Source organism: Pan troglodytes, chromosome 1 (assembly GCF_028858775.2).
Source record: "Pan troglodytes isolate AG18354 chromosome 1, NHGRI_mPanTro3-v2.0_pri, whole genome shotgun sequence".
Classification (NCBI taxonomy): Eukaryota; Metazoa; Chordata; class Mammalia; order Primates; family Hominidae; genus Pan; species Pan troglodytes.
The window spans coordinates 62,927,948-62,941,908 of record NC_072398.2 but is presented as its reverse complement, the minus strand read 5'-3'; the positions used below and the strand labels follow the sequence as shown (position 1 = coordinate 62,941,908).

Sequence of the window (13,961 nt, the reverse complement as noted above, 5' to 3'; positions counted from 1 at the left end):
GTGACGACTGCCTAGTATTACAGAGGTATGGGGAAGTGAACACCCTTACACACTGCTGGCAGGGGGATAAATTGGTTCAACATTTCTGGAAGGCAGTGTGTCTCCAATAGCCTTTCAAATGTTCATATCTTTTCAGTTATCTCATTTTGGGAGTCTGTCCTATGAAAATCACAGAAATAGCCAAAGATGAATGCTTAGGAAGTTTTAGCCACTGTTATTTATAATAGAAAAATATTAAATATCCTCAAAGTAGGAAATAAATATGTAAGTTATGGCACAGCTATATAATAATAACTTAATCACTGTAATAGGAAATATTTAGCTCATTTATTCATTTAACAAATATTTGTTGAGTGCCTACTGTGTACTAAACATTGTTCTAGGTGTTGACAGCATCACTGTAAACAAGTAACAAAGGGGAATGTTCATGACAATAATAACTGAAAAGTACTGTATGAACCAAACGTGGGTTGCGCACCCGTGGGTGATTATAAGAAAATCTTTACACCCATTAAAAACACAGATACCCAGGTCTCTTTCTTGGCAATTCTAGCAGAAATGGGAACAAGGGAACCTATATTTTTAATAGGATTTTCAAATGATTTTTATAATTAGTCAAGCTTGGCAATTATCAGTCTGTATATCCTAAATTTAATTTCTAAGTATGTATTCATAAAATTGACTGGAAGGAAAAACATCAAAATCTCAGCAGTAGTTTGTTCCATTTGACAAGACTACCAGAATTTTATACTTTTCAAGATTTCTATTACTGTCATACATTATAAGCAAATATTTTTTATTGCCTTTTACTATCTTGAAATAAAAATTGTAACATAATTCAAAGTAACACACTTTATAATATGAAAATCAATAAAAGGAAAATAACTCATAATAACATTACACATTTTAATATGAAAATCTTTGGACAGAAAGAAGTAGTTGTATACTCAAACATATACTGAATCCTAGTATGATTATTTTGGGAACATTAAGCAACTCTTTTTTTTTTTTATTATACTTTAAATTTTAGGGTACATGTGCACAATGTGCAGGTTAGTTACATATGTATACATGTGACATGCTGGTGCGCTGCACCCACTAACCCCCCCACCCCAAAACAGTCCCCAGAGTGTGATGTTCCCCTTCCTGTGTCCATGTGTTCTCATTGTTCAATTCCCACCTATGAGTGAGAATATGTGGTGTTTGGTTTTTTGTTCTTGCGATAGTTTACTGAGAATGATGATTTCCAATTTCAACCATGTCCCTACAGAGGACATGAACTCATCGTTTTTTATGGCTGCATAGTATTCCATGGTGTATATGTGCCACATTTTCTTAATCCAGTCTATCATTGTTGGACATTTGGGTTGGTTCCAAGTCTTTGCTATTGTGAATAGTGCTGCAATAAACATACGTGTGCATGTGTCTTTATAGCAGCATCATTTATAGTCCTTTGGGTATATACCCAGTAATGGGATGGCTGGATCAAACGGTATTTCTAGTTCTAGATCCCTGAGGAATTGCCACACTGACTTCCACAATGGCTGAACTAGTTTACAGTCCCAGCAACAGTGTAAAAGTGTTCCTATTTCTCCACATCCTCTCCGGCACCTGTTGTTTCCTGACTTTTTCATGATTGCCATTCTAACTGGTGTGAGATGATATCTCATTGTGGTTTTGATTTGCATTTCTTTGATGGCCAGTGATGGTGAGCATTTTTTCATGTGTTTTTTGGCTGCATAAATGTCTTCTTTTGAGAAGTGTCTGTTCATGTCCTTCACCCACTTTTTGATGGGGTTGTTTGTTTTTTCTTGTAAATTTGTTTGAGTTCATTGTAGATTGTGGATATTAGCCCATTGTCAGATGAGTAGGTTGCAAAAATTTTCTCCCATTTTGTAGGTTGCCTGTTCACTCATGGTAGTTTCTTTTGCTGTGCAGAAGCTCTTTAGCTTAATTAGATCCCATTTGTCAATTTTGGCTTTTGTTGCCATTGTTTTTGGTGTTTTAGACATGAAGTCCTTGCCTGTGCCTATGTCCTGAATGGTAATGCCTAGGTTTTCTTCTAGGGTTTTTATGGTTTTAGGTCTAACGTTTAAGTCTTCAATCCATCTTGAATTGATTTTTGTATAAGGTGTAAGGAAGGGATCCAGTTTCAGCTTTCTCCATATGGCTAGCCAGTTTTCCCAGCACCGTTTATTAAATAGGGAGTCCTTTCCCCATTGCTTGTTTCTGTGAGGTTTGTCAAAGATCAGATAGTTGTAGATACGTGGCATTATTTCTGGGGGCTCTGTTCTGTTCCATTGATCTATATCTCTGTTTTGGTACCAGTACCATGCTGTTTTGGTTACTGTAGCCTTGTAGTATAGTTTGAAGTCAGGTAGCCTGATGCCTCCAGCTTTGTTCTTTTGGCTTAGGATTGAGGTGGCAATGTGGGCTCTTTTTTGGTTCCATATGAACTTTAAAGTAGTTTTTTCCAATTCTGTGAAGAAAGTCATTGGTAGCTTGATGGAGATGGCATCAAATCTATAAATTACCTTGGACAGTATGGCCATTTTCACGATATTGATTCTTCCTACCCATGAGCATGGAATGTTATTCCATTTGTTTGTATCCTCTTTTATTTCCTTGAGCAGTGGTTTGTAGTTCTCCTTGAAGAGGTCCTTCACATCCCTTGTAAGTTGGATTCCTAGGTATTTTATTCTCTTTGAAGTAATTGTGAATGGGAGTTCACTCATGATTTGGCTCTCTGTTTGTCTGTTATTGGTGTGCTTGTGATTTTTGTACATTAAATTTTGTATCCTGAGACTTTGCTGAAGTTGCTTATCAGCTTAAGGAGATTTTGGGCTGAGACAATGGGGTTTTCTAGATATACAATCATGTCATCTGCAAACAGGGACAATTTGACTTCCTCTTTTCCTAATTGAATACCCTTTATTTCCTTCTCCTGCCTAATTGCCCTGGCCAGAACTTCCAACACTATGTTGAACAGGAGTGGTGAGAGAGGGCATCTCTGTCTTCCGCCAGTTTTCAAAGGGAATGCTTCCAGTTTTTGCCCATTCAGTGTGGTATTGGCTGTGGGTTTGTCATAGATAGCTCTTATTATTTTGAGATATGTCCCATCAATACCTAACTTATTGAGAGTTTTTAGCATGAAGGGTTGTTGAATTTTGTCAAAGGCCTTTTCTGCATCTATTGAGATAATCATGTGGTTTTTGTCTTTGGTTCTGTTTATATGCTAGATTACATTTATTGATTTGCGTATATTGAACCAGCCTTGCATCCCAGGGATGAAGCCCACTTGATCATGGTGGATAAGCTTTTTGATGCGCTTGCTGGATTCGGTTTGCCAGTATTTTATTGAGGATTTTTGCATCAATGTTCATCAAGGATATTGGTCTAAAATGCTCTTTTTTGGTTGTGTCTCTGCCTGGCTTTGGTATCAGGGTGATGCTGGCCTCATAAAATGAGTTAGGGAGGATTCCCTCTTTTTCTATTGATTGGAATAGTTTCAGAAGGAATGGTACCAGTTCCTCCTTGTACCTCTGGTAGAATTCAGCTCTGAATCCATCTGGTCCTGGACTCTTTTTGGTTGGTAAGCTATTGATTATTGCCACAATTTCAGATCCTGTTATTGGTCTATTCAGAGATTCAACTTCTTCCTGGTTTAGTCTTGGGAGAGTGTATGTGTCGAGGAATTTATCCATTTCTTCTAGATTTTCTAGTTTATTTGCATAGAGGTGTTTGTAGTATTCTCTGATGGTAGTTTGTATTTCTGTGGGATCGGTGGTGATATGCCCTTTATCATTTTTTATTGCATCTATTTGATTCTTCTCTCTTTCTTTATTAGTCTTGCTAACAGTCTATCAATTTTGTTGATCCTTTCAAAAAACCAGCTCCTGGATTCATTAATTTTTTGAAGGTTTTTTTTGTGTCTCTATTTCCTTCAGTTCTGCTCTGATTTTAGTTATTTCTTGCCTTCTGCTAGCTTTTGAATGTGTTTGCTCTTGCTTTTCTAGTTCTTTTAATTGTGATGTTAGGGTGTCAATTTTGGATCTTTCCTGCTTTCTCTTGTGGGCATTTAGTGCTATAAATTTCCATCTACACACTGCTTTGTATGTGTCCCAGAGATTCTGTTATGTTGTGTCTTTGTTCTCGTTGGTTTCAAAGAACATCTTTATTTCTGCCTTGATTTCGTTATGTACCCAGTAGTCATTCAGGAGCAGGTTGTTCAGTTTCCATGTAGTTAAGCAGTTTTGAGTGAGTTTCTTAATCCTGAGTTCTAGTTTGATTGCACTGTGGTCTGAGAGATAGTTTGTTATAATTTCTGTTCTTTTACATTTGCTGAGGAGATCTTTACTTCCAAGTATGTGGTCAATTTTGGAATAGGTGTGGTGTGGTGCTGAAAAAAATGTATATTCTGTTGATTTGGGGTGGAGAGTTCTGTAGATGTCTATTAGGTCCGCTTGGTGCAGAGCTGAGTTCAATTCCTGGGTATCCTTGTTGACTTTCTGTCTCGTTGATCTGTCTAATGTTGACAGTGGGGTGTTAAAGTCTCCCATTATTAATGTGTGGGAGTCTAAGTCTCTTTGTAGGTCACTCAGGACTTGCTTTATGAATCTGGGTGCTCCTGTATTGGGTGCATATATATTTAGGATAGTTAGCTCTTCTTGTTGAATTGATCCCTTTACCATTATGTAATGGCCTTCTTTGTCTCTTTTGATCTTTGTTGGTTTAAAGTCTGTTTTATCAGAGACTAGGATTGCAACCCCTGCCTTTTTTTGTTTTCCATTTGCTTGGTAGATCTTCCTACATCCCTTTATTTTGAGCCTATGTGTGTCTCTGCACGTGAGATGGGTTTCCTGAATACAGCACACTGATGGGTCTTGTCTCTTTATCCAATTTGCCAGTCTGTGTCTTTTAATTGGAGCATTTAGTCCATTTACATTTAAAGTTAATATTGTTATGTGTGAATTTGAACCCGTCATTATGATGTTAGCTGGTTATTTTGCTCGTTAGTTGATGCAGTTTCTTCCTAGTCTTGATGGTCTTTACATTTTGGCATGATTTTGCAGCAGCTGGTACCAGTTGTTCCTTTCCATGTTTAGTGCTTCCTTCAGGAGCTCTTTTAGGGCAGGCCTGGTGGTGACAAAATCTCTCAGCATTTGCTTGTCTGTAAAGTGTTTTATTTCTCCTTCACTTATGAAGCTTAGTTTGGCTGGATATGAAATTCTGGGTTGAAAATTCTTTCCTTTAAGAATGTTGAATATTGGCTCCCACTCTCTTCTGGCTTGTAGAGTTTCTGCCGAGAGATCAGCTGTTAGTCTGATGGGCTTCCCTTTGTGGGTAACCCAACCTTTCTCTCTGGCTGCCCTTAACATTTTTTCCTTCATTTCAACTTTGGTGAATCTGACAATTATGTGTCTTGGGGTTGCTCTTCTCAAGGAGTATCTTTGTGGCGCTGTCTGTATTTCCTGAATCTGAATATTGGCCTGCCTTGCTAGATTGGGGAAGTTCTCCTGGATAATATCCTGCAGAGTGTTTTCCAACTTGGTTCCATTCTCCCCATCACTTTCAGGTACACCAATCAGATGTAGATTTGGTCTTTACACATAGTCCCATATTTCTTGGAGGCTTTGTTCATTTCTTTTTATTCTTTTTTCTCTAAACTTCCCTTCTCGCTTCATTTCATTCATTTCATCTTCTATCGCTGATGTCCTTTCTTCCAGTTGATCACATCGGCTCCTGAGGCTTCTGCATTCTTCACATAGTTCTCGAGCCTTGGCTTTCAGCTCCATCAGCTCCTTTAAGCACTTCTCTGTATTGGTTATTCTAGTTATACATTCGTCTACATTTTTTTCAAAGTTTTTAACTTCTTTGCCTTTGGTTTGAATTTCCTCCTGTAGCTCGTAGTTTGATCGTCTGAAGCCTTCTTCTCTCAACTCATCAAAGTCATTCTCTGTCCAGCTTTGTTCCATTGCTGGTGAGGAACTGCGATCCTTTGGAGGAGGAGAGGTGCTCTGCTTTTTAGAGTTTCCAGTTTTTCTGCTCTGTTTTTTCCCCATCTTTGTGGTTTTATCTACTTTTGGTCTTTGATGATGGTGATGTACAGATGGGTTTTTGGTGTGGGTGTCCTTTCTGTTTGTTAGTTTTCCTTCTAACAGACAGGACCCTCAGCTGCAGGTCTGTTGGAGTTTGCTAGAGGTCCACTCCAGACCCTGTTTGCCTGGGTATCAGAAGCGGTGTCTGCAGAACAGGGGTTTTTCGTGAACCACGAATGCTGCTGTCTGATCGTTCCTCTGGAAGTTTTGTCTCAGAGGAGTACCCGGCCCTGTGAGGTGTCAGTCTGCCCCTACTGGGGGCTGCCTCCCAGTTAGGCTGCTCAGGGGTCAGGGGTCAGGGGCCCACTTGAGGAGGCAGTCTGCCCATTCTTAGATCTCCAGCTGCGTGCTGGGAGAACCACTGCTCTCTTCAAAGCTGTCAGACAGGGACATTTAAGTCTGCAGAGGTTATTGCTGTCTTTTTGTTTGTCTGTGCCCTGCCCCCAGAGGTGGAGCCTACAGAGGCAGGCAGGCCTCCTTGAGCTGTGGTGGGCTCCACCCAGTTCGAGCTTCCAGGCTGCTTTGTTTACCTAAGCAAGCCTGGGCAATGGTGGGCACCCCTCCCCCAGCCTCGCTGCCACCTTGCAGTTTGATCTCAGACTGCTGTGCTAGCAATCAGTGAGACTCAGTGGGCGTAGGACCCTCTGAGCCAGGTGCAGGATATAATCTCCTGGTGCACCGTTGTTTAAGCCTGTCAGAAAAGCACAGTATTTGGGTGGGAGTGACCCGATTTTCCAGGTGCCATCAGTTACCCCTTTCTTTGACTAGGAATGGGAACTCCCTGACCTCTTGCGCTTCCCGAGTGAGGCAATGCCTCACCCTGCTTCGGCTCGTGCACAGTGCGCGCACCCACTGACCCGCGCCCACTGTGTGGCACTCCCTAGTGAGATGAATCCAGTACCTCAGATGGAAATGAGGAAATCATCCGTCTTCTGCCTTGCTCACGCTGGGAGCTGTAGACCGGAGCTGTTCCTATTCGGCCATCTTGGCTCCTCCCCCCAATTAAGCAACTCTTAGTAATGTTCTGAATGTAACAGTCCAATCAGCCACCAATTTATATGAAAATTGCATTCCTAGAAAATTCACTATATATTTAAATCATGAAAAATGCTTAATATACGGCAGACACATTCAAAGCTTAGATAATTATAGATTTCTTACTTTCATGAAAGTCTTGCAAGGCAAGGGACAAATCACCATCTTGCAAGACTGTCTCACACATGGCAATATTGTAAAACCTGCCACGAGTCCTGTCCCACTCACTGAATTTTAGTAGTCTTATTATGACAACCAAAGTATCTCCCAAAAAACTTCCCAAATTCCACCTATTAGATGATAGCTCCCCTATTTATAACCAAAAACCTAACACTACTATCAGATAATAACTATGTTTACATGACATATTTTTTCCACAATTATGTCCCCAGCAGTGTCCCACACAACATAACTGGTTGGATTAAAGAATGTATCAACAAATAACTAAGTGGAAACTAAATAGTGACACACACACAGCAACCGTGCAATGATCACTTAGCAATATGCCCTAGATGTTTCTGTCCCATCTATCCTAGTACCACCCCCCTGCATGAGCAGGAAGACTTGGATGCTTTCAGGAAAGAGGTTTCTTAACTAACCTGCTCTTGTTAGCTTTTTTGTTTCTGACATCTAACTAACTTAAATCTTTTTTTTTTTTTTTTTTTTTTTTGAGACAGAGTCTCGCTCTGTTGCCCAGGCTGGAGTGCAGTGATGCAATCTCGGCTCACTACAAGCTCCGCCTCCCGGGTTCACGCCATTCTCCTGCCTCAGTCTCCTGAGTAGCTGGGACTACAGGCACCTGCCACCACACCCGGCTAATTTTTTGTATTTTTAGTAGAGACAGACGGGGTTTCACCATGTTAGGCAGGATGGTCTCGATCTCCTGACCTTGTGATCCGCCCGCCTCGGCCTCCCAAAGTGCTGGGATTACAGGCATGAGCCACCACGCCCGGCTAACTTAAATTTTTTCCATCACAATATACCTGTTTCCTCTTATTTTGACTAGATGAAAAGGAAAACACTTGGTCACATGTGGGGGATTTTGACCCAAATGCTCAATAGTGCTAATGGGGGAGATCCACAAAAGGAGGGAGCTTCTTCACAGAGTTTCTATTTTTCATGGGCACAAATTATTTTAAGTTGCTTGAAAACAGCATTTCTCATTTTAGAGTAAAACCGGATAGTAATGGCTGGAAGAACAGGACTTTGCCCATGGTTATGCCTGGCATATACATTTATCTTGGACCCTTTTTAGTTATCACATAATTTTTTTATTGATGTAAATAACTTACACACAAAACCTGTTTCCAGTGGCAGCTTGTCAACAATCTCTGGACTGTGATTCATGTACTTCTTGGTTTAGAAACAGGAAAAGTTTTCCATGCCTGCTTATTTTCACCTATTGCATTTTTGCATCATGTGTTTCATCTTTGGCATATCTTCCCAGGGAAGATGGTACTGGAAAGAAGCCAGGGGCAACTATTCCAATAAGCCAGTTAACTTTGCTTTCCTCTCTGTGGTAGGAGATCGCAGTAATCAGTGCCCCTCCGGGTTTACCTTAGACTCAGTTGGACCTTTTTGTGCTGGTAAGTACAGAGATAAATAAAGGGCTTTCTTTTAATGTAAATGTCAATATTGGATAGCATTTAATGGGTATCTATTGCCCTTTCACTAGGTATTTAATCTTCACAACAGTTCTGTAAACATCCCATTTGACAGCTAAGGAAATTGAGATGTAGAAAAGTCAAACTATGGAAAACCACTCAGCATCAAGTGGCAGAGCTACATTTGAATTTAAGTTAATTCCAAAGCCCATGTTCTCTGAATTTGGCCACAGCCAACTGTGTCAGAGATAGTGACTAAGTATAGATGTGGAGTGAGCAGACAGACAACACTATACTTTATCTGGTGGCTTGATTGCCGTGGGTGTGAGAGAGCCACAACATCAAGTCACCTAACCCTAGAATTAATCAGAGGACAGGCAGGATTGTGGACTTATGACTAATGATTAAACCAATTTTATCCCACCAAAGTACCAGCACAAGAGAGGTACAGATAACTGCTAAATAAATGGCTTGAGGAGCTTACATTTACATACACAGTGCTTTTCTTTCATTGGTAGGCAATGTAATATAGTCTTGTGATAAAGAGGTGGTCTTTCAACTGCCCAGGCACAAATCACAGCCCTGCCAGTAATGACTTGTATGACCTTAAGCAATTTATGTAACTTCTTTTTTCCTCAGTTTTGTCCTGCAAAATGAGGATAGTAATAAAAATACTTATCTCCTAGGAATTCTGTGATGAAAGAGTTAAAGCAGGTAAAAGGCATTTAGAGCACAGTAGATGATAAATATATTTTAGCTATTATCGTTGTTGTTTTAGGATATAATCTAACCATCTATTCACTATCAAGGATAACTCAGATGCCTCAAATTATTTTTATTCAGTGAATTCATTTTGTGGCACTTTAAGCATTTTCTATTATATTTGATTCAACTTCTTGGCCTCTATAAGCAATTATTTTTACTGGCTTTAATAACTCCCAGAAAGTAAGGATTTTACATACTGATTTGGGCCTTTTTGTTTCTTCTTTAAGATGAGGATGAATGTGCAGCAGGGAATCCCTGCTCCCATACCTGCCACAATGCCATGGGGACTTACTACTGCTCCTGCCCTAAAGGCCTCACCATAGCTGCAGATGGAAGAACTTGTCAAGGTATTCACAAATCTAATACACACATTTAAGCAGTGGGTCAAGGATTTCTTTGACCTAGAGAAAGTATGATAGACCCATTATCTTCTTTCCTACTACTTCTGCCCACACCTTGGCAACAAACAAAGAAGGTTTCCACTGGGCTGAGAAAGTAAGAAAGCGGGAACACTGTTCATGCACTGCCTGCATGTGGGGCACTCTCAAGGCAGGAATGCCTGGAGCATCTCACTCAAGATCTCAGAAAGGAGAAGTAACTTCTTAAAAGCCACCTAATTTATAAGTGGTCTGATTAATCTGTCAGTCTATGAAGATATTAATCACACTGTGCTGCTGTGAGTTTGTCAGCTATTTAGCCCACCTGATGTGACTCAACCAAAAACTTTAGTCCTTCTTGTTCTTTTATAGTTTCAAGTGTCCTTCACTGCTTTTTGTATCCCTATTTCACCGCAGGTTCTTGGGCTGGGTGTTCTTCAGCTCACCTCAGTTGAATGATTCCCTCTGTTGCAGATATTGATGAGTGTGCTTTGGGTAGGCATACCTGCCACGCTGGTCAGGACTGTGACAATACGATTGGATCTTATCGCTGTGTGGTCCGTTGTGGAAGTGGCTTTCGAAGAACCTCTGATGGGCTGAGTTGTCAAGGTATAAAAATGGAGGCCTTTTCTTTATGTTCATGACAGTAAGAATTAGACACACCTTTTGACTCCTCAAAAGTTAACTGTCTCAGAAACTCCAAGAGGAAGGGACCACATAAAAGGGAGAGAATGAGGAGATATCCAGCAAGTGGGACTCCTGTCTCTCCAGAGGACTTAAACTTCATTTTATATGTTTTATAAGTTGAGCTTCTTCATAAGCTCTTATTCAGATATATTCCACAGCTATTTTAAATATGTATAGCACAGTGGTTTTGAGTGACCATTTGCCTGTTACCATTTGATTGAGATCATACTGCACAGTCCAATAAAATCTATTTCATAAAATTCCATTGTGTAAGACTGCCAGAATGTTTGTTGAATGATGTTTTTGATAGGCTATTTTTTAGAACAGTTTTAGGTTCACAGCAAAATTGAGTAGAAAGTACATAGATTCCCATATAACCCCTTCCCTCCACACACACAGCCTTCCTCACTATCAATATCCCACACCAGGGCGGTACATTTGTTACAGTCAATAAACCTACACTGACACATCATTATCACTCAGAGTCTAGCTTAGATTAAGCTTCTCTTGGTGTTGCACATTCTATGGGTTTGCAAAAATTTATAGCAACATGTATCCGCCATGATAGTGTGGTACAGAATAGTTTCATTGCCCTCAACATTCTCTGTTCTTCACCGAATCATTTCTGTTTCCTCCAACCTCTGGCAAACACTGATCTTGTTACTGTCTTTGTGGTTTTTCCTTTTCCAGAATGTCATATAGTTGGAATCATACAATTGTGCAGACTTTTTAGATTGCCTTCTTTCACTTAGTAACATTTAAGTTTCCTCCACCCCTTTTCATGGCTTGATAGTTCATTTCTTTTAATTGCTCAATAATAAATATTCCATTATCTAAATAGAACAGTTTATCTACCTAGTGAAGGACATCTCAGTTGCCTCCAAGTTTAGGCAAATATAAACAAAGCTGCTATCAGGATTTTTCATAGAGGAAAAGACAGTGGATCCAAAACTGAATGTCTATCAATAAATGAAGCATGGTACATCTACACCCATGAACCATTGTGCATCCATGAGAAAAATCCAGATGTAGGAAGGTATGTATAATTTTGCAGAAAAGAGTATGTAACTGGAAACAATGAAAGAAAAAAGGAAATGGATCTATATATTTAGGTGGAGATATTTATGTGGCTGCAGAAGAAATATATTATTATTCATACTAGATAGTTAATGTTGTTTGCCTTTGGTGGGCAACAAAGGTAAAAAGGGAGAAGGGAGCCCAACCAAAAGAGGAAGAGGAAGAAAAAAAAATTGCACTAAGAAAAATCTTTTAAAAGTATGTGATCACAGCCAGGTGCAGTGGCTGACAAATGTAATCCCAGCTACTTGGGAGGCTGAGGCAGGAGAATCGCTTGAACCCAGGAGGCTGAAGTTGCAGTGAGCTGAGATCATGCCATTGCAGTCCAGCCTGGTGACAGAGACTCTGTTTCAAAAAAAAAAAAAAGTATATGATCACATCTGTGTTTATGTAAGTTAACACATTGTAGATTTTGAGAGGTTAAATTAAAAGATGTCAAATAGAAAACAAGTACACAATAAGAGACATTGGCAATCTGGAATGTAAGGTGAGGAAGTGAAGAGCCCAACTATGGTGATTTTTCTTTTGAAGGGTTTGGAATATAGCAAGACAGAAGTGGCAGGAACTGGAGATGAGTATAGACCTGAGAGAGGGATTTGGTTATGAGAGGAAAATTTTGATTATATCTACAGGTTTATTGGAAAGAAGACTATAAGAAGGAAGGACTTTTTTTTTTTTATTATACTTTAAGTCCTGGGATACATGTGCAGAAAGTGCAGGTTTGTTACATAGCAATACACGTACCATGGTGGTTTGCTGCACCCATCAACCCGTCACCTACATTAGGTATTTCTCCTAATGCTATCCCTCCCCTAACACCCCCCAATCCCTCAACAGGCCCTGGTGCATGATATTCCCCTCCCTGTGTCCATGTGTTCTCATTGTTCAACTCCCACTTAGGAGAGAGAACATGCAGTGTTTGGTTTTCTGTTCCTGTGTTAGTTTGCCAAGAATTATGGTTTCCAGCTTCATCCATGTCCCTGCAAAGGACATGAACTTATCCTTTTTATGGCTGCATAGTATTCCATGGTGTATATGTGCCACATTTTATGTGAAGGACCTCTTCAAGGAGAACTACAAACCACTGCTCAAGGAAATAAGAGAGGACACAAACATTCCATGCTCATGGATAAGAAGAATCAATATTGTGAAAATGGCCATACTTCCCAATTTAATTTATAGATTCAATGCTATCCCCATCAAGCTACCAATGCCTTTCTTCACAGAATTAGAAAAAACTACTTTAAATTTTATGTGGAACCAAAAAAGAGCCCGTATAGCCAAGACAATCCTAAGCAAAAAGAACAAAGCTGGAGGCATCACGCTACCTGACTTCAAACTATATCACAAGGCTACAGTAACAAACAGCATGGTAACTGGTACCAGAATAGATATATAGAGAAATGGAACAGAACAGAGGCCTCAGAAATAACACGACATCTACAACCATCTGATCTTTGACAAACCTGACACAAGCAATGGGGAAAGGATTCCCTATCTAATAAATGGTGAGAAAACTGGCTAGCCATATGCAGAAAACTAAAACTGGACACCTTCCTTACACCTTATACAAAAATTAACTCAAGATGGGTTAAAGACTTAAATGTAAGACCTAAAACCATAAAAACCCTAGAAGAAAACCTAGACAACACCATTCAGGACACAGGCATAGGCAAAGACTTCATGACTAAGACACCAAAAGCAATGGCAACAAAAGTCGAAATTGACAATGCGATCTAATTAAACTAAAGAGCTTCTGCACAGCAAAAGAAACTATCAGAGTGAACAGGCAACCTACAAAATGGGAGAAAATTTTTGCAATCTATCCACCTGACAAAGGGCTAATATCCAGAATCTACAAGGAACTTAAATTTACAAGGAAAAAAAACCCATCAAAAAGTGGGCAAAGGATATGAACAGACACTTCTCAAAAGAAGACATTTATGCAGCCAACAAACATATGAAAAAAAAGCTCATCATCACTGATCATTAGAGAAATGCAAATCAAAACCACAATGAGATACCATCTTACGCAAGTTAGAATGGCAATCATTAAAAAGTCAGGAAACAACAAGATGCTGGAGAGGAGGTGGAGAAACAACAAGATGCTGGAGAGGAGGTGGAGTGTTTCATTGACATAGTTATGTGTCATTAGCAGTTGTCTACTTTTAAGAGTATTGAAGGGAGATACCCTCTCCAGCAATTAATTCTATCAAGTATTTGGCAGGTGGAATGTTTTACATTGTTGGTGGGTGTATAAATTAGTTCAATCATTGTGGAAGACAGTGTGGCGATTGCTCAAGGATCTAGAACCAGAA

The 13,961-nt window shown here is 39.7% G+C and overlaps 1 protein-coding gene across 9 annotated transcripts in view; it reads left to right on the top strand.

Annotated features, from left to right (window-relative positions):
* The window catches only part of HMCN1 (hemicentin 1), a 514,108-nt gene that overhangs the window by 479,817 nt on the left and 20,330 nt on the right, over window positions 1–13,961 (top strand). For 8 of the 9 annotated variants that reach the window (XM_063794515.1, XM_054673722.2, XM_514061.8 and 5 more), the window contains 3 exons: window positions 8,657–8,719; window positions 9,730–9,849; window positions 10,354–10,488. In XM_063794515.1, the coding sequence (XP_063650585.1) occupies window positions 8,657–8,719; window positions 9,730–9,849; window positions 10,354–10,488 (318 nt within the window). Of the gene's footprint in view, window positions 1–8,580; window positions 8,720–9,729; window positions 9,850–10,353; window positions 10,489–13,961 lie in introns of those variants that run through there. The other variant, XM_054673734.2, reaches the window with a different exon arrangement.